General features: G+C 56.5%; 1 protein-coding gene across 1 annotated transcript; it reads left to right on the forward strand.

The window, feature by feature from the left end:
• Positions 1-2880: 2880 nt before the first annotated feature.
• GPR143 (G protein-coupled receptor 143) lies at positions 2881-22130 on the forward strand. The gene is made up of 9 exons (XM_045855802.1): positions 2881-3163; positions 7430-7545; positions 8104-8198; positions 13067-13159; positions 14088-14197; positions 16027-16135; positions 17455-17572; positions 18734-18980; positions 21698-22130. Exons 1-9 carry the CDS (start codon positions 2896-2898, stop codon positions 21790-21792), a joined length of 1251 nt encoding a protein of 416 aa, XP_045711758.1. The 5' UTR covers positions 2881-2895; the 3' UTR covers positions 21793-22130.
• Positions 22131-26138: the final 4008 nt, after the last annotated feature.

A 26138-nucleotide genomic window follows, 5' to 3' on the forward strand; every position in this document is an offset into this window, starting at 1 on the left:
GGCAGGGGGTGGATGCAGCAACGGCCCCATGTACCTCAAGCCTCCGACTGTCACTGCGCAGGTATCTCCGCCTGGTGCTCAGCGGCGGCTCTGCAGCGCCGTCTCGTATTGGGCGCCGTGGCCGCAGTACTTCCGGATGGTTCTGCCTGGGCGTGGGTGCTTGCGCGAGCCTGCGTGTGCCTGCGTGTGCCTCCCCTGCCCACCTTGCTGCGTGTGGCCCTTGCACGGAGTCACGAGAAAGTTCCTGTCCTCTCAGCCTTATTGCCCATCCTAATTCCAAGTCCCCTCTTCCTGGTGTGACATTTCGGAAATCTGTTCTTGCTCTTAATTCTTTTTTTTTAAAATATTTTATTTATTTATTTTTAGAGAGGGAAGGGAGGGAGAAAGAGAGAGAGAGAGAAACATCAATGTGCAGTTGCTGGGGGCCGTGGCCTGCAACCCAGGCATGTGCCCTGACTGGGAATCGAACCTGCAATGCTTTGGTTCGCAGCCTGCACTCAATCCACTGAGCTATGCCAGCCAGGGCCTTGCTGTTAATTCTTAAAATCCGATGAGAGAGAGAGAGAGAGAGAGAGAGAGAGAGAGAGAGAGAGAGGATGGCAGTGAGAGGGTGTAAAATTGATGTGTGTGGTTCCACTGACTGATGCATTCATTGGTTGATTCTTGATATGCCCTGCCCGGGGATTGAACCCTGCACCTTGGTGTATATCAGGATGGTGCTCTAACCAACTGACCTACCTGGCCAGAGCTCCAGAAGTCTAGCCTTGTATTCATCCATCGTTCCGCAGCTTTGCTCTGAGGTCCATCTGCACCTTCACCATGTCAGCCGATTCCACCTAGGGCGCTCGTTGGCAAGCCCAGGCGTGGAAAGCTGGGCAGGGGGGCCACGCAGAGCACGCAGCCTGGCCCGTGGGACGCACAGAGGTGGGCACGTGCACCCTGGACATAACGCACAGGCTGCAACGCAGACACTTCGCCATGGGCCGGCCACCCCCGACCCTCCGCAGGAGGGCAGCGGCACAGGAGATCGGTCGCTTTTCACTTTTGTTTCAAAGCGCATTCCACGCGCTCCCCTCCAGAAGCAACCTCGGGCTCTCCGGGAGCGCAGGCCAGAGGAGACGGGCGGGCTGAAGCAGATGGCAGGACTTTGTAAAGATCAAGGCTCGGACAGCACGTCTGCGCGAAAGCAGCCAGGCCTTGGACAAGGTCGGCCTGCCCCGGGCTCCAGCTGCCCGGCTCCCGACGTGCGGGGGCGGACGCTTTTGAAGTGGTGGCCCTCGCAGCCCTTTGTTCCGGGCTCTGCTTCCCATCTGGCCGCGCGAGCCGGTCTGCCGTCCCCGGGGGCCGACAGGAAGCCCGGGGTCGGGGTCTGCAGGAAGCAGGCGCAGCTCTGTGCGCGCGCGCGCGCTGCGCCTCCGCGCTCCAAGCTTGCAAAGCCGGGGCGCCAATGGGGGAGGGGAGCCGCCGGGGTGGGGGCCGCCGCACCCTAAGGCTTTGCATTTGTCTTCGGCGACAGAAGACGGAGGAAAACTCTCGGGACCCTTTACCTTTAGCTGATCCGAGGAAAACCTAGAAAGGGGCCCCTTTCCTGGGGGGAGAGGTGGAAGGGGATCTGCTTCGCGGTTACCAATGCGCCTACTAGGTTTATGGATGGTGAAAAATCGAATAGTTTTTTTCTCTTTTGTAAATAAAGCTTTGGTCACTACAGCAGTCACCCGGAGGTGGTTCTTTTATTTCCAACCAGCTTTTAACTCCTTTCAACCTCACTCCGTATGCTTTCGTATCATGAGTACCGATATGCTTTGGAAACTTGAAAGCATGAAGAATGAAGTAGGAGGCCTGGCTGGTGTGGCTCAGTGGATTGAGCGCTGGCCTGTGAACCAAAGGGTTGCAGGTTCGATTCCCAGTCAGGGCACATACCTGGGTTGCGGGCCAGGCCCCCAGTAGGGGGCCTATGAGAGGCAACCACACACTGATGTTTCTCTCCCTCTCTCTCTCTCCCTTCCACTCTGTAAAAACAAATAAATAAAATATTAAAAAAAAAAGAATCAAGTACGATTTTCTGTGCACAGTGGAATATGTAGAACAATGAGAGCCGTTAAGGAAATCTGAAGAAACTTCAGTAATATATATATATTTTTTTCCTAAACGGAATCTTGAAATGTCATCGGGAACGTTAAAAATGTTGCCCTAGCTCGTTGAGCCGATTGAAACAATGGAACAGGGCTGGACCTTAGGGCACAGTGTGTGTGTGTGTGTGTGTGTGTCTGCCTGGTTAGGCCAACTAGTGTCCCCTTCGTTTAGGATTTGTTGTTGTCGTTGTTGTTGTTGTTGTTGATTTCAAGTGAAAGTCCTGCTTCCGCCGGATCGTTTCCTGGAGGGACAGAGGCCGTAAAAAAACCCACTCTTTTCACCCCGAGCCCACCAGCCACCGCTGACAAACGCGTTCTGGCGCCTGTGACGAGGCATCAGCCTGGGGATGCCCGAGTCCCGCTCGGGAAAGACCTGGCGCGCGAGGCAGGCGTTTCTGGGAGGTCGGTCTGCGCGGGGCTGCGGATTCTGGAGAGATTCTGGAGAGCGAGGCCCCTGGGGAGGCTGGCTGAAGCGGGAGAGAGCTGACCCGCCGGCCTCTGGCGCTTCCCCTCCCCCTCCTCCACCCCCTCCCACCTCCGCTCCCAGCCAGGCATCGCCCTCGTGAGGCCTCGTGGCGTTGCAAAGGGCGCACAGCCCCCGCCGAGCGCGGCGCCTTTGCTGCCAGCTCGGGGCCTGGGGCAGGGGGTGGAGGGAGAGGCCCCGAGCACATGACGCCCCCCCGCCCGGCCCGCCCAGCGCATGACCCAGGCCCGCCCGCGGGGTCCCGGCAGACCTGGGCCCCGTCCTCGAACACAGGTTCTTATGGCCTCCCCGCGCCTCGGGACTTTTTGCTGCCCCACGCGGGACGCCGCCACGCAGCTCATGCTGAGCTTCCAGCCGCGGGCGTTCCACGCGCTGTGCCTGGGCAGCGGGGCGCTCCGCCTGGTGCTCGGCCTCCTGCAGCTGCTGCCGGGGCCTCGGCGCGCAGGCTCCGCGGCGCCCTTGGCCTCCCCGCCCGCTTCGGCCCGCGCCCCGGCGTCCACCCGGATCCTGCGCGTCGCCATCGCCTGCGACGTGCTCGGCTGCCTGGGTAAGAGCGCACGGCCCCGCGCACAGTTAGGGGCGCGCGGCCGGTGTTTGGAGACCTGCTAAGAGCTGCCTCAGGAGGCGCGGCCCGCGGGTGGCGATGTGCTCGGTGCGTGGGTGCGGGCGCGCGGCCCGCGGGTGGGCAGGGCGTCTGGGCGCTCGCAGAACCGAGAAGGGAGCGCCGGTTTCCCAGGGAGTGGGCTGGAGGACTAGGAAGCAGAGTCTGCCAAACGAAAGGTCGATACAAGTGGTGCCCGAGGGACCTTTGTCTCTAAGAAACCAGTTGAGTGTGCGGGTTATCGGAAGTTCACTAGAGAAACTTTGGGGCAGTGAAGGCAAACCCAGACAACAGAATGGATGCGTCATTACATGCCACCGGGGAGAGACGAACCCGTTCCTCGTGTGTGGACTTTTTCCTGTCCCAGGTTTGGGTTTTAGACGCCCTCCCGGGGCAGATGCAGGACAAAATTCTGCCTGCCACCTCTCCTCTCTGGACCTTAAACTGAGAATGGCTTTACACTTTTCAATGCTTTTTAAAAATAGAAAATAAAAAAAAAGAATACTATTTCTCGGCATGTCACTATGCCATGAAATCCCGATGCCAGTGGCCATAAGGGAACTTTCACGGGAATATACCCGGGTGGGCGTGGGCATTGCCCGTGGTCCAGGGCCCTCCTAGGGTCCTACTAGGGCGGAGGTCAAGGTTGACGGAGAAAGTGTAGCCCCCAGACCCTCAAACATGTACGGACTGGCCCGTCCAGACGCCGAACCAATGCTGCTTTAACCTTGGCCTGCGCCTTTATAACACGGCACTTTCTAGAGGCCGTAGGCTGGATGTTGCTGGCTGTTTGGTTTAATTTCTGTTCTTGGGAAATTTCCAGTGGATAGAAACGTGGGGAGACCGTATAATGAACCTCCCCGCATCCTGCTCCCCACTGCGTTGATTGGAAGCAAATCCCAAAATGTCTATCATTTCATTCACACAAATCTCCGAACACCGCTCTAGAAGATAAGATTCCACAAACATAGACAACACGAATATCGTTATCTCCTTAAAATAATCAAAAGCAATTACTTAATACCATTGGTGCATGTTCAGTGGTCTTATAAATGTTGGGGGTTTTTTTAGTTGTTTTTTTAAAAGATTTTATTTATTTATTTTTAGAGAGGGAAGGGAGGCAGAAAGAGAGAGAGAAACATCAATGTGCAGTTGCTGGGGGCCGTGGTCTGCAACCCAGGCATGTGCCCTGACTGGGAATCGAACTTTCGACACTAGTTGTTTTATAAATGTAATTTTACAGTGGACTTGTTTGAATTGGGATTCATATACTTGTCCACCCTTTGCAATTTGGCTCATGGGTCCTGACCATTTTGGAATCGTATTTTTTCAGTCATGTTTGCTCTTAAAAAAAAGTATTTATCTATTTTTAGAGAGAGGGGAAGAGAGGGAGAAAGAGAGGGAGAGAGACATCGATGTGCCACAGAAACATCCATCAGTTGCCTCTTGTACGCCCCGATCGGGGACCGAACCTGCATCCCAGGCATGTGCCCTGACTGGGAATCGAACTGGTGGTCTTTTGGCTTTGCAGGATGACACCACCCAAGTGAGCTATACCGGTCAGGGCAGTCATGTTTATATTAAACTTTTTTTTTAATTGGTTGATTGATTTCAGAGAGAGAGAGGAAGCTGGAGAAAGAGAAACACAGATTTGTTGTTCCACTTATTTTTTGCATTCACTGCTTGAGTCTTGCACGTGTCCTGACTAAGAGTCAAACCCACAACCTTGGCACAGTGGGGTGGCACCGAAACCAACGGAGCTACGTGGCCACAGCTAGTAATGTTTGCTCTTTTTTTTTTTTAAAGATTTTATTTGTTTATTTTTAGAGAGGGAAGGGAGGGAGATAGGGAGAGAGAGAGAAACATCCATGTGCGGTTGCTGGGGGTCATGGCCTGCGACCCAGGCCTGTGCCGTGACTGGAAATCAAACCTGCAACACTTTGGTTCGCAGCCCACGCTCAATCCACTGAGCTATGCCAGCCAGGGCGATGTTTGCTCTTGAAGCAAAGGCGATGGAGGGTATTTGAACTGGCCCCCACCTCCAGGACCTGAGGTGAGGGCCGGGGCTTGTTCTACGCCTTGAAGAGGTACCTGGGCACAGGTGTGCTCATGCCCCAGGCCCCAGGTCCCCCATTCTTGCCCCGGTGATGGGAGGCACTCAAGAATCTGGACCACAAACACGCATCACTTTCTGAGACTAGAAGGAGCAGGACAGGGGGCAACAGTGACTTCCTATTGCAGTCGGTTTGCTGTGGGGATTACATCCCAAATTGGTTTCCTGCCCCATTCTATCTACTAAGCCACTTTGGAAACCTTTCTTACTGGTGATGTCATCCCTGTAATTGGAACCCCATAGAAACCAAGATGCACTCCAAGTTCTTCCGAGGGCCGGCGAAGTGATATTTGCATATTCCTTCATCTCCAGAAAGAACATGTGCGTAGTCTTTCACCCTCCAGAAGGGAGGTGGGAAATGTGGGCGCACGAGCAGAGGCGGCAGTCACAGAAGCTGGGTGACCGGAAGCCGCCACTGAAAAACAAGAAATGTGGACGCCTGTCTCCCAGGGCGTTCACTGGGCGCCGAGGGGCGTTACATGCCGAAAGCACTCTCTTTTTTCCTAGAGAACGCAAGCTTTGTTTTTGGGGAGCAATGTGTTGATCATGAGAAGACCCATTGCCCTTGGGTGTTGGTAGTTGTGCAGTTCACATTTAGCGGTGTGTCCTGTAGGGTGTGTTTAGTGCGTTGCACGATATACGTGCACTAGTGTACTACACCGTCTACTGGTGTTCACGAGTCCCTGGTGTATGCCTTTGTGCCGTGTGACAGTTCCCTTGCAGCAGACTCTCACCGGGTGCATGCCTAAAACCAGGTTTTGTAACCCGTGTATGCGTGAACAAAATACTGTACCTGCCGTAGGCTTTAAGGCAGGTATTGTAGCTAGCGCCTGCTTTAACACATAGTATTGTACCCTCAGTATACTTTAATACAAAGAATTGTAGCTAGCGTCTCCTTTAACCCAAAGAATTTTAGCTAGGGCATGCTTTAACACAAAATATTGTAACTAGCACCCACTTTAACACATAGTATTGTGCCCACTGCATACTTTAATCAAGGAATTGTAGCTAGCACCTCCTTTAACACAAAGAGTTGTAGCTAGGGCATGGTTTAACACGAAGTATTGTAACTAGCACCTGCTTTAACAGAAAGTATTGTAGCTAGGGTATACTTTACCATGATTATTACACCTAGTGTATACTGTAACACAAGTATTATACCTAGTTTATACTTGAACACAAAGTACTGTAGGGCATGTATGCTTAAACACAAGTGTCGTGTTACTGAACCAAGAACCTTGCTCTGTACTTTAAGGGTGTACAGTGTTTTGAGGAGAATTTGAGATCTGGGTTTAACAGGGAAAAAAACTCACAAAAAACAAGCGTCAGAAGGAAATTTTCAACCGCTAATGTGTGAAAAAATCTTAAATGTGTTTTTTCAAAGGACAAATCAAGTGTCTTTTTCAACGTCAAAAGTGTGCTTTTTCACTCATTCTTTTGTGTGTGAATATGAGTTAACGTGGCCCTGGCCAGATGGCTCATCAGTGGGAGGGAGTATCATGCCGCACACTAAAAGGTTGTGGGTTCGATTCCTGGTCAGAGCCTTTACTTGGGTTGCGGGTTCGATCACCTGTCAGAGCACAAATGGAAGGGGACCAACCAAACCTTCTCTCTCACACTGGCGTTTCTCTCTTTCTCCCCACCCCCCTCCTGTCTCTCTCTCTCTCTCTAAAAATCAATGAGCACATCCTCGCTGAGGAGTGAAAGCACTGAGCTAACATGGACACTGAAAATGTCGCTGAGAAGTGCTGGTTGTTCTTTACATAATCACCGCGGAAGGCCCAGCAAACACACAATATCAGGACCCAGTTATGGCCGGTGACGGCTGTACTGCAGATCCCAGTGATGGGCACAGCTTTGCCAGTACACGGGTCATTTTCTGAGTAACTCCCTCTCATTTTTCTCTTTCTGCGCACAGAACAACAAGTGTGTTGCTTCTCCCCCCTCCCTTTTTTCTGTCTCCCTACTAACCAATCCGTTAATCAATCAATGTATCTATGCATCCATGCGTCCTTTTTTTTTACTGAGTAAGAAGTCAGCTTTGGACGTGACTTAGGACCAGATACCAAGGAATTCCCCCGCACCGAATTCTCGCCCAGGTATCGTGGTGCGGGCTGCCGTGTGGTTAGGGTTCCCCGACTTCGTGGGAAACATCTCCAGAGAAAACGGAAACGGGACGGACATTTGGCCAGCCGTCTTCTGCGTGGGGAGCGCGGTGAGTGAGCCCCCCCCAGTGGTTTGCTGGGTCCCCCCTCCCTGTGCGCCTGCTGGGCTCCTCCCAGAGGGGTCCCTCCCATTCCCCATCACAGCCACCAACCACAACCGACGCGCTGGAGTTTGTTAAAAACGCAAATCCCAGACCCAGCTGCCTCTGTAGAACTGAGCATCCGGAGCCCTGGGCGGGGGGCGGGGGCGAAGGCTGGGGGCAATAGTGTGGTTTGTCCCTCCCGCCCTACAGTCCTTACCTTGGAACCAGCCACCCTCAGAAGCAGCTGGCACAAAAAAAAGTATTGGTTTATTGGGTATATTACGCTGTGTGGAACACCCCCTCCCCCCCACGAGCGTGTGCGTAGGGCCCGGACGGACGGACTCACCTGTCTGTCACGGCCACGTGCAGCCCCAGGTCCCGCGGGGCCCACCTGGGTGCGAGGCTGCCGCCCGCGGCCCCCTGACGTCGGAGGGAGGGCCACCCCCAGCGCATCTCACACGGTGGCGTCGGGGCCACCTGCGGCGCGGTCCCAGGAGCTCTGACGCAGCCGCCCCGTGCCCACAGGTGTGGATCCAGGTGCTCTACAGCGCCTGCTTCTGGTGGCTGTTCTGCTACGCGGTGGACGCCTATCTGGTGATCCGGAGGTCGTCGGGGCTGAGGTAGGCACGCGCCGGCGGGGCCTGCTGCTGCCTGGGCTGGCGCCCTGCTCTGTGGGGCCCCGGACACCCCTGTCCGCGGGCCCCTGACCCCAGCGCGGCCAACGCTGTTTAGAAAAGGCCGAAGGCAGAATCCAAATCGTGAGGCTCTTAAACATCCTGAACACACAGGATCCAGTACACGACGTGTTTGGAACTGGACAAATACTGGAAAAGAATGGGCATGAGGGTAGCAAAATGTTGACGGACTCTGAAGGCTCCAGGAAAACAGTGTTTATGCCCAGGATGGACCCCGAGAATGCCGGGGTGCGGGGGCAGCCTGGGGCGGGGCCTCACGGTGGGTAGCGCCTCCCTGCGGGTGGTTGGAGGCCGTGCGCGCTCCCCGCGCGCCGCGGATTCCTATACTCCCTGGGCTGCGTGGCTCTCCGTGGTGAAACTGCGCCCACCTCAGGAGGGTGCCGTGGAGGGAACGTAGTGATGGGGGTGGGGGCCAGTGGTCAATAACGGGGTGCCTGGCAGGCAGCAGGCTCTGGGTAGCCAGGAGCTGTGACCATGGCTGGGGCGCACAAGGGATGATAAGACACAATCGTACACAACAGTGGGGGGTGGAGGGGGGGCGCGTGCAGGTGAGTGTCCGGGGCCTGGTTGCCTGTCCGGGATGCTTTTGACCCTCACCACCTTCACGGCCCATTTCAGTCCCCTTGGTTCAGCCCTGCTTGCCAATATAGCTTTGTAAGGTCCAGCCATCTAAATGTGTAAGATCCATCGCCTTTTCCTGCATACGCAGAATCGTGTGACCACCACTGCCCATGCTCCCCCCTCCTCCGCCTGCGCCGACTATCCCCAGGTTTGCCCATAAATAGAATCCAGCTTCTTAAAGCTTAGCCTCAGTTTCCGAGGTTTACCCGTGGCGTTGCAGCTGTCAGGACTCCATTCCTGTTCATTGCTGAGTAATATTCCACGGAAGGGAATACGGCACATTCTCCATGTGTCAGCTGATGGGCATTTAGGATGTTCCCGCTGTTGGCTCTGAGGGACAAGGCTGCAACAAACATTTGTAACCAAGAGGTTTCATCACAGACTCAGGGATGTGCAGGGGGGACCGGAAGTTCCCGGTCTCACAGTAACTATGTATCACCTTGTAACGTGTGGCCGAACGGCTCTCCAAAGAGCTGTACGACTTCACATTCTCATCAGCAACGTGTGCAGGTTCCACTTTCTCCACACCTGTGCCAACAACGCTTGTTACTTTCTGGGTATTTGTTGGGTGGTGACCATGTTTAACCATCCTGGTGTCCGTGAAGTGGCATCTCATCGTGGTTTTGATTTCCCAGCAGCTAATGACGCTGAGCACCTGCTCATGCCCCGATGGCCACCAGGGGGCCTCCTCTGGAGAAATGTCTGCTCACTTCCTCTGCCCCCTTTCAATCGGGCCGTTGATCTTTTTATTACTGAGTTGTAGAACTACTTTATATATATTCTAGATTCAAGTACCTTATTATACATATGATGCACAAATATTTTCTCTTCTTCAGTGAGGTGTCTTTCTACTTAGTTGATGGTGTCCTTGGAAGCACAAAAGGTTTTAATTTTGATAAGATCCCATTTTGTGTGTGTGTGTGTGATTTTGCTGTCATCGAAGAAACCCAAGGTCCCAAAGATCGATACCTATGTTTCCTTCTAAGGGTTTTATGGTTGGAGCACTTGGAATGAGGCCTGTGACCCATTTTGAATTGATTTTCGTGTGTCGGTGAGGAAGAGTTCACCTTGACTCTTTTTGTGTGTAGCTATCCAGTTGTCTGAGCACAGTTTGTTGAATTCACTTTTTTAAAATATTCTTTTTTAAAATATTTTATTTATTTATTTTTAGAGAGGGAAGGGAGGTAGAAAGAGAGAGAGAAAGAGAAACATCAATGTGTGGTTGCTGGGGGCCATGGCCTGCAACCCAGGTGTGTGCCCTGACTGGGAATCGAACCTGCAATGCTTTGGTTTGCAGCCCACGCTCAATCCACTGAGCTATGCCAGCCAGGGCTTGAATTCACTTTTAAGGTCGATACAGTAATCCGGTACCGGTATGGTCAGGCTACAGGACACACTGGGCAGTCTCAGTGGGTCCCTGCTCTAAGACCTCTGGTCTTCCTTACGTATATGCCATCATTAAGGCGGCCTCACTCGTCTGAAGTTCAAGGCTTACTTCCTTTGTGTGGCTGTTCTTCCTACCTTTTTACTTTAATACTCAAACTGTTCCTCATCTGTGGAGAACCCACCTATCTCTGCTTGTAAAAATTCTCTAGGGAAGACCGTTAAAGGTAACTCACCTGATGGATCTGTGGGGATTAGTTTTTGCTATAGAAAACGATCATGAGTTAGACAAGACAGGAGTTTCTCTATCATGCTAAAAGAGGCCAGAGGTAAGCAGTCCAGGCCTCGTGATGGACATCAGGGACCCAAGCTCCTTCTGTATCCCTGCTCCACCATCCCATTACATGATTTCCATCCTCCACCTCTCATGGCCCAAGATGGCTGCTGAAGCTCCAGCCATCGCATCTGCATTCCAGGCAACAAGAAGGGGGAAGCGAGCAATGCGAAAGGGACCTCCCTCGAGGCAGCCTCCCTGGGAGTGTCACACGCTTCCACTTTCACATCATTGACCAGAACTTAGTGTCATGGTCACACTTCCCTGCCAGAGATAGCGAGAGCAGTTGGTTAGCCAAGTAGGCTGGTGCCCTGGGTGCCATGCAGGCTCTATCACTGAGAGGAGAAGGGAGAATGTTTGTGGGCAGGCAGCTAGCAGCCTGCAAAGTCCTTGTCCCTGAAGCCCCATGAGAGTGTGTGTCTGGTGGCTCTCCCTCACTCCGTTTGTGTGTGGGAGGGGGGATCAGAGCTGTGACACACTAGCGAGCTACAGACCACCAGGTGTGGAGACCAGAGCAGTCTCTGAGCACCGAAAGGAAGCTGGAAGAGGTGTCTGCTCCCTGCTGTTACCGTAGTAACCGTAGTAACCGTAGTTACCGTTGGGGGCACGGCCTCACTCCCGCCCCTGGGGGGAGGGGCTGGGGTCGCACAGGGCAGCCTGGCGCTGTCTGGACCTGCCCAGGGCTTGCCCATCATCATCACGCAGGAGGCAACTATCCAAGGCTGCAAAATGCAAAACCCGCCCGTGCCTCCCAAGGGCAGGAGCGAGGGGGGGGGCAGGGCAGGGCGGAGTCCCCCCTGCAGGTGGCCATTAGGAGCCGGCAGCTGGTGGGGAGGGCTCCCTGAGGAATCCCGGGGCAGGGGGCCAGGCTGCTCGGGGATGGCTGGACTCAAGTCCACACGCCCTTCCAGAGTCTTCCATTCCTTCGCTGTTTTCTTTGGCATGCGACCGTTGGAAGGATTGCTTCTTATAGCCCGGATGCTAGGAAAGGTCGTTAGAAGTTAACGTTTAAACTGCTGCCTTGGTTCCCTGCCTGGGACAGGCAGGTGTAACAACGGAAGGCACTGGAGCCCTGGCCAGGGAGCTCAGGGGGGCTAGAGCGTGGGTCCCCACGCACCAAGGTAGTGAGTTCGATCCCCAGTCAGGGCGCAGGCAAGAGTCAACCGATGAATGCGTCAGTAAGTGGAACCACGGACAGGCCGGGCCCCTGGCTCCGCCCTGCCTGCTGAGGACGCCGTGCAGCGCGCCCGAGGTTCGAGTCTGGGGTGGGGGGAGATGGAGGGCGCTGTGTCGACGCAATTCAGCCCCGGCGGAAAGCCGCCCGCTTTTCTGAGCTGCGCGCAACAGCGACGGGCTTCTGGCCACCCCCCACTCCCAAGCCACGGGCATTTCCAGGCTGCCCCGGAGCTGGTTCCAGCGTGCAGGCAGCATGCGCTGCAGCGTCTCCCGGCGCAGCTCGCCCCCCGAGTGCCGTCTGTGCGTCCCTCCCCTCCCGTCCCCTGGTCGAGGGGGCGCCCTTTCTCTCTGCTCCCTGACCGCTCCCCCGCGTCTCCACGGCTGGCCTTCCGAGGTAACACCCCGAGGAGGCGGGGGCCGCACCCTGGGCCGGCAGCCCGGCCCCCAGAGCCCGTGGTCGCCCGCGGGAGGCGGAGGGGCGGCTGCGTCGGAACCGTTGGGATGCTCCTCCCGGCCCCACCGGGACCAGGCTGGCCGCCTGGACTCCCTGTGGGGGAGCAGGGCGGGGTGGGCGGGGGCACGGAGACGAAGGGTAGGGCCTGCCCCAGAATGCGAGCTATGCGGGGCGGCTGGGGCGCGGTCGGCAGCCCCGGGAGCTCCCTGCGCTCTGGCTGCATCCTCGCCGCCCACTTCTCCGGGGACCTTGTCGGCTGGCCGCTGGGAGCCGGCTTGCAGACACGCGGGCAGGTACGGGGGTGACCCGGGGAGGCCGCGGAGGGGGGCGCCACGCTCCGAGGGCGCGCCAGGTACGCAGGAGGCGCTGACCCCCGCCCCCCGGAAAGGCTCGTTTCAGCCAAAGGAGCCAGACCCAGAGGGACATGCTATGTGACCTCGCTCAGGTGAAATGTCAGAACCGGCAGAGAAACGCGCAGGGACGGAGAGGGGGGTGCGCGCGTGGCCACAGGCTGGGGACGGGGCGGGGAGAGGGGAATGGGGGTGAGAGCTCCGTGTGTCCGGGGCTTCCTGTGGGGCGCGGGGACCACGGTTCGGGGCCGGGTTGAGGTGGCCCCACGTGGCGCCTATACTGGATGCCACGGACTCGCCCACTGTGCCGTGCTCGGTTTTGAGTTCGATGAATTGCACCTCAAAAAACAAACAAACAAAACCCAACAAGAACTCAGAGGCACAAGGAGGCAGCTCTCAGGCTGCCCTCCGACCGTGTCCCGCGCCCCCGCCCCGCGCCCCCTCTCAGCCGGCGCCCTCTGCTGCCCCCCTGTAGCATCTTGGTGCTGTACCACATCCTGGCCTGGGGGCTGGCCGCCCTGCTCTGCGCCGAGGGGCTGCTCGTGCTGTACCACCCGTCCCTGTCCAGGTAAGCCAGCGCCCACCGGCCGGCTCGCCGGGGCCCTGCCCCGCCGGGGGCAGGGGCGGGGGAGGGAATGTCCCGGCTCAGGGGCCGTGGCAGTCGGTGGTCTCCGGCGGTGCCGCGGAGCCCCAGTACCCGGCCCCCTGCGTGCACTGCCCTGCCTTTGCCTTCCTCATCCTTCTCCTCGGCGCGGGTGGCCGCCCGCCCGCGCGGTGTGCCTTGCATTCTCTCTTCCCTTCGCGGTTTCCCCCTCTGGGTTTCTGCACGTCTCACCTAACCAGCTCCCACCTGGGTGCCACGCCTGCGCGCGGCGCTGCAGCAGGTCCCCGTGGCGACCGGCGACGCCCCGGACCCATCTGTGCAAAGCCGGGTCCCTCTGCCTGCCAAGAGCCGGTGGGGTCATGGTGCTCCCTCTAACCAGGAGACACGGTGCCCACCGAAATACAAAGCTGGGGGTCCGTCCCAGTCGCTCCAGGACAGCACCTGCCTCCTCCACGCGTGGGTCGGTCGGGCAAGCCAGGCTCAGCGCAGGGGAGACGCTCAAAACCCACCTCGTCCGTGGGGTCCCTTTCTCTTACCCGAACTGCGGGTCTTTTCCTTGCGCGGAGCCCGTGGGGGAGTCCCCCACGCGGGGCGTCTTTTCCTCTCTCTGCCGCTTCGCAGCGGGGAATTGTCCCCCCAGTCCAGCCCCACAGGTGCCCCCCCACCCCCGGACGAGACACACAGAAGCCAGAGGGGGCTCCCCCTGGCTCTTCCGGGACGCACTGCGCGTGGCGAGGCCGTGCGCTACGACTCACGTGTCCTCGGGCAGAGTCCGCAGCAGCCGACGTGTGCGCGCGTGCACGCCTTCCGCTTTCGTCCTCTGGCCTCGGCCCCCCCGGGGAGTGGGGGGGGCGCAGGCCCTTTCCAGACTCGCCCGGTTGTCCTCCTCCAGGTGCGAGCGGGGCCTGGAGCACGCCGTCCCGCACTACGTCACCACGTACCTGCCGCTGCTGCTCGTCCTGGTGGCCAACCCCATCCTGTTCCGCAAGACCGTGACGGCAGGTGAGCTGGGGGGGGGAGCATGCCCCCCGCGCGCGGCCCCCGCTGTGGCCGTGGGTTCAGACACTGGCGCGCGTTGTCCTTCCGCGGTTCCTGAGGTCCACTCGACGTCCTGCAGCGACAGAAGCCGCGTGCCCTTGCAGAGAGGGAGCGGCTTGCGTCCGTGGCAGTGAGCACGCCGGCTGAGCGGGGGAGCTGCCCGAGTTCACTGGCCGTGGGAGCTCAAGGCCAGCACGCGTGGACTGCTCCGTCCCGGCTGGGCTCCGCCCGGGTGCGCCCGAGGTGTGACGTGGAGGGGCCCAGGAGGGGCTGGCTCTGCAGCACGGTGGAGGTGATACAGGGACAGAAGGAGGACAGGGGTGGGGGAGGGCGTGCAGGGCCGCCTGAGGCGTCGCGGGCCTGGCTGCTCCCAGGGTGTACCTGGCCTCGGTCTCCTGTCTGCCCAGCAGGAAGAGAAAGTAATCCCAGGACACGAGTAAGAACCAGGGAGGGCAATCATGTAACTCAGCAGCATTCAGCGGCAAGACGTCTGGGCCGAGACCCGGGACTTGCGTTGCAGGCAGCCCCTGCCCCGCTCCAGCGGCCGGCATCTCTCCGGTGCGGAATGAGGAGGAGGAGGAGGAAGGCCGCTGAGGGTCTGAGATGGCTGGCGAGCTGTAGCATGTGGGATGCACGCTACCGCTGGGCGCAGGAACTTATTGCGGGAGGTTCTTTGCGTCAGTTTTTTCGTATCTCCATGTACAAAGCGTGTATTAGACATAGCCTTTTTTTTTTAAACAAAGTTGCACGAAAGTAGTGATTCGGTTATATCGCACAAATGAAAATGACAGAATAAGGGAAAGGGATACACTACGACGCTAACAGTGGTGATGGCTAGGTAGGCCTCGGGGCATTCATTCTGGACACTGTTTCATTCTCCCACTTGTCTCTACAAGGAAACACATTCCATCTTTCCACGTCGTAAAATAGCGAGCGTGCGTCGTTTTTATAATAGAAAATAGAAATCTTTAAAAAATAAAATTCCCTGCCCTGGCTGGTGTGGCTCAGTGGACTGAGTGCCAGCCTGTGAACCGAAAGGCCATTGGTTCGATTCCCAGTCAGGGCACATGCCTGGGTTGTGGGCCTGGTCCCCAGTAGGGGGCGCACAAGAGGCAACCGATACAATGTATCTCTTGCACATTGATGTTTCCCTCCCTCTCTTTCTCCGTGTGTCCCCCTCTTTCTAAAAGTAGATACATAAAATATTTTTAAAAGAATGAAGTTCCTGAACTAGTAAAGTCCAAATACCAGTCCAGAGGTTAGCAAATAGCACTGCACCCATGCCATTTCCTTGTGACAGAAGGAACCATGGTCACATAAGCTGTCAGCCCTGGGGGAAGCTGAGTCCAACTGAACAGAAACTTTCTGTGTTACGTGTGCAAATCTTATGTAAATCTAAACTTGTTTCACCGTAAATGCTTTATTATTTTTTTAAAGATTTTATTTATTTATTTTTACAGAGAGGGGACGGGAGGGAGAAAGAGAGGGAGAGACACATCCATGTGTGGTTGCCTCTCACACGCCCCCTACTGGGCACCTGGCCCACAACCCAGGCATGTGCCCTGACTGGGAATCCAACCGGTGACCCTTTGGTTCACAGGCCGGCACTCCATCCACTGAGCCACACCAGCCGGGGCCACAGCAAACGTTTTAAATATCATAGACCCTCATAGACCCTCCCTCGAGTGTATGAGAAGGGCAATGCAGGGGCTGCGAGCAGGCCGAAGCAGTGCCTGCCTCGCTCTCCTCCTGGGCTCATTCGGACCTGGCTTCGCCCCCCCTGTCCCTCCCAGTGTCCTCCTTGCTGAAAGGAAGACAAGGCGTTTACACGGAGAAGGAGCGACGCCTGGCGGCCAGGATCGAGACCCGGTTTTTCAAGATGATGCTGGTTTTCGTCGTTTGGTGGGTGCTCTTCCTCCAGTTCCCCCTCGCTGCCGCTGGGGGGCGGGGCACACGGGTCCCCTGGCTGTACTGCTTCTCTTCGTGGGAACGGAACGCCCCCAAGGGCAGGGTCTTTGGGAAAGCAAGCTTTGAACCAGTGCCAGGGGCCCCCGAGTCGGGTGGGGGGGCAAGCCCCCCAACCTGCGAATCTTCGCAGAGAGTCCAATCTACTGAACTTAGATATAAAGCGCCAGCCGGACGCCTCCGGTGTGGCGCCCCCTGGTGGGGTTAATAAGGAAGCACAGACCCGGCCGCACCTTCTAAACCCGCCCACCTGCGTGTGCCTTGACCCCCCGGATGCCCGAGTCTAGGAAGATCCAAGGGTAAGGGCGCATCCTCGGGGGGGGATGACTCCCAGCTGAGGCCGGCAGGGTGGAGAGCCATTCTGGCCTCCCCAGTCTCCCCACCGCGGGCATTCTGCCTGACCCCCGCGCTCTGCAAGTGAACCCTCCCCGCCCCCCCAGAATCCACCTGGGACCCGTGCAGGGCAGCCCGGGTGCAGAGAACGGTCAGCTGCCACCCTCTGGTAGGGCGACGTCTGGACGGGCTCCCCGGAGAGGCGGAAACCAGCTCGTAACGACGCCGCCAGGGCCTGTTCGGCCTTCCGGGTCCGCCTGCAAGGACCCCCGAGAATTCGGGCCTAACCCCGTGCACACAGGGTTTGCCTTGGGCTCTGTCCAGAGGCTGTGCCCGTCTTCCGAGGAAGGATGGGTTCTGGGCGGTTGCATAGAGGCTGCGTCTGCGTCTGCGTCTGCGCGCGACTGAGAAGCCCTGATCGCTCTCGGTCAGATTCTGCCCACGCCTCGGTGGCCCATCACTGTTTCCCGAGAAGGGGGCACAGGCCTGCAATAGCGTGAAGACAGTCCCTTTAGGAAACGGCGTTGGAAAATATCAGCTATCACACACATGGAGACGTGTCATCAGCCCTGGCTGGCGTAGCTCAGTGGATGGAGCTCGGGCTGCGAACCAAAGTGTCGCAGGTTCGATTCCCAGTCAGGGCACATGCCTGGGTTGCAGGCCACAGCCCCCAGCAATCGCACATTGGTGTTTCTCTCTCTCTCTCTCTCTCTCTCTCTCTCTCCCTTCCCTCTCTAAAAATAAATAAATAAAATCTTTAAAAAAATGTGATCAAATTCTGATGCGCTGGCTCCTTCCTGCTGCCCCCCCCCACCTGCCCCACTCCCCAGGGCTGTTCTGGGCCGACCCCTTCCCGGACGCCCCGCCTTAAAACACATTCCTCGGCCTGTTATCTTATCCGAGGGCCACTTTTTCCCCGACAGCTGGCTGTCCAACATCATCAACGAAAGCCTTTTGTTCTACCTGGAGATGCAGGCAGACATCCACGGAGCCTCCTTGAAATACGTCAGAAACGCGGCAAAGACCACGTGGTTTATAATGGTAGGTCCATCTTCTTTTTACACTTTCTTCTTGGGGGAAAAAAAAAAACAACCCACCGCACTCGGAAGTATGATGTGTTGTGATGGAAACACGCAGGTGGGACAGGTTCCTGGGACGGTGCTCGGTGGGTACGGCTCTCTCCGGGGAGGTCTGTTTGGCCCAGTGCATCGGAGCTCTCTGGGCAGACTGGGGCCTCAGGGGATTTATCTGGAAGAAATGCCCCAGGCTACCAGTGTCACTGGTTTGATTCCCGGTCAGGGCACATGCCTGGGTTGCGGGGTCAGTCTCCCCCAGCCAGGTGTGTGTGGGAGGCAACCAACGGATGCTTCCCTCTCACCTGCAGGTTCCTCTCCCTCTCTTCCTCCCTCCCTCCCCCTCCCTGTAAAAATAAATCAATAAAATCTTTATTTTTTTAAGAGAATAAATTTCTATTTTTTTTTTACTTTTTAAAAAAGATTTTATGTATTTATTTTTAGAGAGGGAAGGGAGGGAGAAAGAGAGAGAGAGAGAGAAACATCCATGTGCGGTTGCTGGGGGCCATGGCCTGCAACCCAGGCATGTGCCCTGGCTGGGAATCGAACCTGCGATGCCTTGGTTCGCAGCCCACGCTCCATCCACTGAGCTACGCCAGCCGGGGCTAAATAAAATCTTCAAAAGCTTAGACTAAACACAACCACGTAATAACACGGCCATGAAAAAAAATAGTGAACAGTGGCCAGAAACACAGGAGGTGATAAGGCGGAAACACCGTGGGCCAGTGCCCCTTCCCTGCGTGTCCACGACGCTGCATTTACAACAAACGCACTGGAGTTGCTCCCGGAGGCAGGCAGGCTGCATGCACATTCAGGTCACTTTGGAGCCGGAGGAACTCGGATTCGCAGGCTTGAAAGTGAGCCCCGTGTTCACGGCTTCCCTCCCTGCGGAGTGTCTGGTGCCTCCCTTGGCTCACGTGACACGCACTCAGCCCACGCCAGTGAGGAGTGCTTCCCGCAGCCGCTGGTTGCCTCAGGAGCCTCTGCTCCGTGCAAACCAGCTGGTCCTGGTGAGGCCGGCCAGCGGGCGGCCCGGGTGGCACCTGTCCCTCACTCCGCTCACGCCCGGGGCTTAGGGAAGCCCGCCCGGGCCCGCTCTCACCGCCGGCCCTTCCTGCGCCCCTCCCAGAGCATGCTGAACCCCGCCCAGGGCTTCCTCCTGTCTCTGGCCTTCTACGGCTGGACCGGCTGCAGCCTGCCCCTGCGCTCTCCCAGGAGCGAGGTCCAGTGGGAGCCCATGATGCCCTCGACCGCGGAGCGGGCCTTCCCCACCCACCAGCACCCCTGCGCGCCCTGCAGCGACAGTGCCACTCCCTGGAAGCTGGTGCGTGTCAACGGGCACACTTCTGACGAGGCCCTGAGCATGCTGTCTGCAGGTAAGGCCCCGCTGCCGGGGCGGGCAGTCCCCGGGGGAACGGCCTGGGGCTCCCCCAAAGTCCTTTCGCAAACACGGTGACGTGGGTCGTCACGCACTTCAGGGTGTGCACGGAACGTTAGGGTGGCTGTGACCCTGATCTTGCATTTCTTCACCCGCCGCACCTTTCACTCTTCTAATGGAGCCATCTGTGCAGTTAATTAAGCACTGCAGCTTTGTATTCATTATAAACGCTCCCCCCTCTGCCCCGGAATGGAAGGCATTTTGAATAGGAGGTACATTGCCCCTTGGGGCCTGCCACTCACACTTGCTGTGCTTCGTAGCAGCAGCAGCAGCAGCACGACCTCTGGAGATTGGAGGGGATTTCACTGAGCGAGGTCACGTGGCGGGGGGCAGGCATTGAAGAAGAGAATCCAGTGGGTTAGTGGGGGCTCTTGGAGTCTGTTCTTTGCACTTAAAGACCAGCGCTGTGATCCTGAAAGTGTGCCCTGCGGAACCCTAGCGTGGTCCTCCCGGTGTGCAGGCAACGATTCCCGTCCCGTCCCAAACTTCCCACGCAGCTCTGAGGAAAAGCCTGCATTTCTCCAACGCCTCGGCAGCCAAACACCAGCTCCCCGGGCCCACCCACCTGCTGACGCGTCCGACCGGGCTGGCTTAGCTAGTGTTCGGAGCTCAGACTAACGCCCGCCCGCCGGCCCTCTCCGGGGAAGTGGGCCGCCCCGGGGTGGCGCGGCCAGCTGCCTCAGACCGCTCTGTGTCAGCTCCTTGGCCACTGAAAACCGCATCTTCTTCGTGTGCTGCCGTCCAATGAAAACCACAGGAAGTGAGGGGGTTCAGACGCGGCAGACTGTTGGGGACCCCCAGGGTTGGGTTGTAGGGTGGCGTGTTGAGTGAAGTCACCGTGATCGCTAGACTTACTATTGTAGTCTCACACTGCAGTCCTCATTGTAACATAAAAGTTGCCAATGGACCCTTCCCTCCTCTCTGTGTAAGAGTTCCTTGTGGGGTTCCGTTGTGGCAGAAACACGTCTTGTGATGAAAACGGGTTTGAAAGGCGCCCCTCGGACGCCCACGAGGTTTTAACGGATGTGGCGACCCGGCGACGGTGAGCAACGTAGAGGCAAGTGGCCCCGCGAGCGAGCAGGTCTTTGGAAGCTCCGGTTCCGTGGTCGCCCACCGGTTATCTAAACAGGAGTGTGGGAGGCCGAGCGTTAGAAGGTTGGAGGACGTCCAGTGGGTCCTGGGTCTCCAGCCTGCTCTTGTTTACTGAGCTGGCGCCGGGGGTTGGGCAGCGATGGCCCTGAGTTCTCTGCTCAACCCCTCGCCTTCAGAGCGGGGTGGCCCCCTCAGCACCGCGGCCACGGAGAGTTGCGGGACGCTCTGTGGTGGGGCTTCCTGGGCGCGGCAGGCTGTGGAGCAGCGCCCCGCCCCGGTAGCCCCACCCACCGGATGCCAGGAGCTCCGTTCCCAGTCTCCCCACGTGCTCCCCACGCGCTCCCCACGCGCCCTCGTGCGTGTCGTATGCCGCGTTCCGTGTGCTTGGCAAGAGCGCCTCCTTCTCCCGGCACTCGGGCGCCCGCACACATTTCCAAGCACGTGCATCTATCACCACAATGTATCTTTCCACGCCTCTCTCCCGTGTCTCTCTTCCCCCTGAAGTGTCCTCCCAAAGCCTGCTGGTTTCTTTTCGAATTCTGCTTGTCCTGCCTTCCTGTATTACTCGTCCGTCTCCATGCTGCAAGGTTGCAGATTAAGGCTGCGTCTCGTGGACGTGAGTCCACCTACCCGACTGTACCGATCCACTCAATATGTGTTTCTTGGGCCCCTACTGTGTGCTGAGTGTCGCTTGAGGCACTCCTGGTAGGACTGTGACGGGCACTGAGATGCTCCATTCTACCGGAATGGACAGAAAAGAAAAAACACAACTGTATTGTATTCCAGGCACTGAGAAGGCCATGAAGAGAAGTGGTCAGGAGGGTGGGTGGCTTTAGGCAGGGTGGCCTGGCCGTGTCACCCTGAGAATGAAGTAACACGGGACGTGAGACCCGAGTCAAGTGTAGGGCAGAGCCATGAGAACATCTGGGGAAGAGTTTTGCAGGCAGAAAACGAGACGTGTAATGGCCCGCGGCAGGGGTCAGCGTGGGGCGGAAGACAGAACAAGGCCAGGGTGCCCAAGGGACACAAGGGGAGGCGGCTGCGGGCAGCCAGGCCCCTGGGTGCAGGGCGTGGGGATGCTGGCGATTTCCACGAAGGGCAGTCACTTGCCCCGGGAGCAGCTGAAAAAGCCACCGTGCATTGTGGCCTGCATCTCTGTGTTCCCAGGCACAGCCCAGGACCTGGCTCCCAGCTGGGTACTTGCGGAATGGAGGAGGAGTCCCCCAGCTTCTGAAGGAGGGTGTGCTCCCGGAGCGATCACACAGCCCTCCAGGATGACTCTTAGCAGGAAGAGCATTTCCTTTTAACCCCCTGATATCCCACGCCCCACCCCCAACTCCTGAAACCATGTGCCATCGTCCTCGAAAAGATGACTGGGAGGTGTCTCACTTCACCAGGGGGCGGTCTTTCTCTCTCTGGGTGTCTCCTGGAGTTGCACGCAGGTGGCCAAACAGCCACGAATGTGCACCATGGTCGCCCTCATGAGTGTGACACTTGGGAGGCGTGTGAAACACCTTCCACACCATGGACACCAGCACAACCCTCTTCTCATTCCCCTTCCAGGTTCCGATGCCAGCACAATTGAAATCCATATTGCCAGTGGATCCCGCAACGTGAATGAGGCCGAATCCGTTCCCCAGATCCAGGGAGACCTGTGAGAGGGGTGTGGCCTGCAAGAGGGGGCCAACCCCGTGTCCTCCAGTCTACATTTTGTATGCTTCAGAATTGTGTCCTCACTTTCCCATCTTTGCTCTCTCGGCACGAAGTTAGAGCATCTCCCCAAGGATCCTCTTTGTGATGAGAAATGACCCAGGAGCGCGCACTTGGGAATGCGAGAATTCCTTCTAGACCAGTGATTTCCAACTGGTGGTGTGCCACGATAATTTTTTTAGCACATGCAATACTTGACTCTTCAGCAAGGGGCACTGACCCCTTTTCCCTTAGACTGTTAAAAAAGAAAGAAAAAAGAAAACAGCCAACACAATAGCTATCTAGTATGAATGAATCAAAATTATGCCTATTTTTGGTCAAATCAGCAAAAATTATATTTTTTGGAGTGCTGCAGAATTTTAGTAATTAGTTTATGGCTGTCATGAGATGAAAAATGTTCAAAATCACTGTTCTGTGGCAAATGCTCAGCAGCTTCCGTAGATGCTGTACTGTAATGCCAGGTCCAGGTCCTTGGGAAAGTTAATAAAGTCGTTGTATCCAAGTTGCGAGTCTGAATTCTGTCTGAACAGCACTCACAGCAAATAATCTCCAGTAAAGTTATTGATGATGCCAAAAGGCAGCAAAGTGTGCTGCATGTTCTGTGTGCACCACTGGAGGGCGCCAAAGAGGCAGCTCCCATCAGGAATTCAGCTTTTGGTTCCCACAGGTGCTGCATGTTATTTGTGAACCACAGGAGGGCGCAAAAGAGGCAGCTTTGACCTGGAATTCAGTGTTTGGTCCCCCGGGCGCTGCATGTTCTTAGTGAACCACTGGAGGGCGCCAAAGAGGCAGCTTTGACCTAGAAATCAGTGTTTGGTCCCCACGGGCGCTGCATGTTCTTAGTGAACCACTGGAGGGCGCCAAAGAGGCAGCTTTGACCTAGAAATCAGAGTTTGGTCCCTATGGGTGCTGCATGTTCTTAGTGAACCACAGGAGGGCGCCAAAGAGGCAGCTTTGACCTGGAATTCAGTGTTTGGTCCCCACAGGTGCTGCATGTTCTTAGTGAACCACTGGAGAGCGACAAAGAAGCAGCTTTGACCTAGAATTCAGCATTTGGTCCCCATGGGCGCTGCATGTTCATCGTCAATGACTGGAAGGCACCAAAGAGGCAGCTCCCATCAGGAATTCAGCCTTTGATCCCCACAGATGCTGCATATTCTTAGTGAAACACTGGAGGGCACCAAAGAGGCAGCTCCCATCAGGAATTCAGCCTTTGGTCCTCACAGATGCTGCATATTCTTGGTGAAACACTGGAGGGCGCCAAAGAGGCAGCTTTGACCTGGAATTCAGTGTTTGGTCCCCACGGGCACTGCATGTTCTTAGTGAACCACAGGACGGCGCCAAAGAGGCGGCTTTGACCTGGAATTCAGCATTTGGTCCCCATGGGTGCTGCATGTTCTTAGTGAACCACAGGGAAGTGTGCCAAAGAGGCAGCTTTCACTTTAGGAATTCAGCCTTTGGTCCCCATGCTGCTGCATATTCTTAGTGAAACCACAGGAGGGCGCCAAAGAGGCAGCTTTGACCTGGAATTTCAGTGTTTGGTCCCCACAGGTGGCTGCATGTTCTCAGTGAACCACTGGAGGGCGACAAAGAGGCGGCTTTGACCTGGAATTCAGCATTTGGTCCCCATGGGCGCTGCATGTTCATAGTCAATGACTGGAAGGCACCAAAGAGGCAGCTCCCATCAGGAATTCAGCCTTTGATCCCCACAGGTGCTGCATATTCTTAGTGAATCACTGGAGGGCGCCAAAGAGGCGGCTTTGACGTGGAATTCAGTGTTTGGTCCCTATGGGTGCTGCATGTTCTTAGTGAACCACAGGGTGGCGCCAAAGAGGCAGCTTTCACTTGGAATTCAGCCTTTGGTCCCCACAGGCGCTGCATATTCTTAGTGAACCACTGGAGGGCACTGAAGAAGCATCTTTGACCTGGAATTCAGCATTTGATCCCCATGGGTGCTGCATGTTCTTAGTGAACCACATGAGGGCGCCAAAGAGGCAGCTTTGACCTGGAATTTAGTGTTTGGTTCCCATGGGCGCTGCATGTTCATAATCAACGACTGAAGGCACCAAAGAGGCAGCTCGCATCAGGAATTCAGCCTTTGGTCCCCACAGGGGCTGCATGTTCTTAGTGAACCACAGGAGGGCGCCAAAGAGGCAGGTTTGACCTGGAATTCAGCATTTGGTCCCCATGGGCGCTGCATGTTTATAGTGAATGACTGGAAGGCCACAAAGAGGCAGCTCCCATCAGGAATTCAGCCTTTGGTCCCCACACGTGCTGCATGTTCTTAGTGAACCACAGGAGGGCGCCAGAGAGGCAGCTTTGACCTGGAATTCAGTGTTTGGTCCCCACGGGCGCTGCATGTTCTTAGTGAACCACAGCGGGCGCCAAAGAGGCGGCTTTGACCTGGAATTCAGCGTTTGGTCCCTATGGGTGCTGCATGTTCGTAGTGAACCACAGGAGGGGGCCAAAGAGGCAGCTTTGACCTGGAATTCAGTGTTTGGTCCCCATGGGTGCTGCATGTTCTTAGTGAACCACAGGAGGGTGCGAAAGGCGGCTTTGACCTGGAATTCATCATTTGGTCCCCATGGGCACTGCATGTTCATAGTCAATGACTGGAAGGCACCAAAGAGGCAGCTCCCATCAGGAATTCAGCCTTTGGTCCCCACAGGTGCTGCATGTTCTTAGTGAACCACTGGAGGGCGCCAAAGAGGCAGCTTTCACCTGGAATTCAGTATTTGGTCCCCACAGGTGCTGCATGTTCTTAGTGAACCACTGGAGGGCGCCAAAGAAGCAGCTTTGAGCTAGAATTCAGCGTTTGGTCCGCATGGGTGCTGCATGTTCTTAGTGAACCACAGGAGGGCGCCAAAGAGGCAGCTTTCACCTGGAATTCAGTGTTTGGTCCCCATGGGTGCTGCATGTTCTTAGTGAACCACAGGAGGGCGCCAAAGAGGCGGCTTTGACCTGGAATTCAGCATTTGGTCCCTATGGGTGCTGCATGTTCTTAGTGAACCACAGGAGTGTGTCAAAGACGCAGCTTTCACTTGGAATTCAGCCTTTGGTCCCCATGCTCGCTGCATATTCTTAATGAACCACAGGAGGGCGCCAAAGAGGCGGCTTTGACCTGAAATTCAGCATTTGGTCCCTATGGGTGCTGCATGTTCTTAGTGAACCACAGGAGGGCGCCAAGGAGGCGGCTTTGACCTGGAATTCAGCATTTGGTCCCCATGGGCGCTGCATGTTCATAGTCAACGACTGGAAGGCACCAAAGAAGCAGCTCCCATCAGGAATTCAGCCTTTGATCCCCACAGGTGCTGCATATTCTTAGTGAAACACTGGAGGGCACCAAAGAGGAAGCTCCCATCAGGAATTCAGCTTTTGTTCCCCACAGATGCTGCATATTCTTGGTGAACCACTGGAGGGCGCCAAAGGGGCAGCTTTGATCTGGAATTCAGCATTTGGTCCCTATGGGTGCTGCATGTTCTTAGTGAACCACAGGAGTGTGCCAAAGAGGCAGCTTTCACTTGGAATTCAGCGTTTGGTCCCCATGCTCGCTGCATATTCTTAATGAACCCCTGGAGGGCGCCAAAGAGGCAGCTTTGACCTGGAATTCAGTGTTTGGTCCCCACAGGTGCTGCATGTTCTTAGTGAACCACTGGAGGGCGCCAAAGAAGCAGCTATTGACCTAGAATTCAGCATTTGGTCCCCATGGAGGCTGCATATTCTTAGTGAACCACAGGAGGGCGCCAAAGAGGCAGCTTTGACCTGGAAATCAGTGTTTGGTCCCCATGGGTGCTGCATGTTCTTAGTGAACCACAGGAGGGCGCCAAAGAGGCGGCTTTCACTTTGGAATTCAGCCTTTGGTCCCCATGGGCGCTGCATATTCTTAGTGAACCGCAGGAGGGCGCCAAAGAGGCAGCTCCCATCAGGAATGCAGCCTTTGATCCCTACAGGTGCTGCATATTCTTAGTGAGCCACTCGAGGGGGCCAAAGAGGCGGCTTTGACCTGGAATTCAGTGTTTGGTCCCTATGGGTGCTGCATGTTCTTAGTGAACCACAGGGTGGCGCCAAAGAGGCAGCTTTCACTTGGAATTCAGCCTTTGGTCCCCACGGGCGCTGCATATTCTTAGTGAACCACCGGAGGGCGCCAAAGAGGCAGCTTTGACCTGAAATTCAGCATTTGGTCCCTATGGGTGCTGCATGTTCTTAGTGAACCACAGGAGGGCGCCAAAGAGGCAGCTTTGACCTGGAATTCAGTGTTTGGTCCCCACAGGTGCTGCATGTTCTTAGTGAACCA

The sequence above is a fragment of the Phyllostomus hastatus genome, unplaced genomic scaffold (assembly GCF_019186645.2).
Source record: "Phyllostomus hastatus isolate PE091 unplaced genomic scaffold, TTU_PhHast_1.1 phas_scaffold_12, whole genome shotgun sequence".
Lineage (NCBI taxonomy): Eukaryota > Metazoa > Chordata > Mammalia > Chiroptera > Phyllostomidae > Phyllostomus > Phyllostomus hastatus.

Bases quoted from the DNA above. Each gene is read 5' to 3' on its own strand.
- GPR143 (XM_045855802.1), top strand. From the start codon at position 2,896: ATGGCCTCCCCGCGCCTCGGGACTTTTTGCTGCCCCACGCGGGACGCC. The intron at 8,199-13,066 runs GTAGGCACGCGC...GCCCCCCTGTAG, and splicing joins CGGAGGTCGTCGGGGCTGAG to CATCTTGGTGCTGTACCACA. The intron at 17,573-18,733 runs GTAGGTCCATCT...CGCCCCTCCCAG, and splicing joins AGACCACGTGGTTTATAATG to AGCATGCTGAACCCCGCCCA.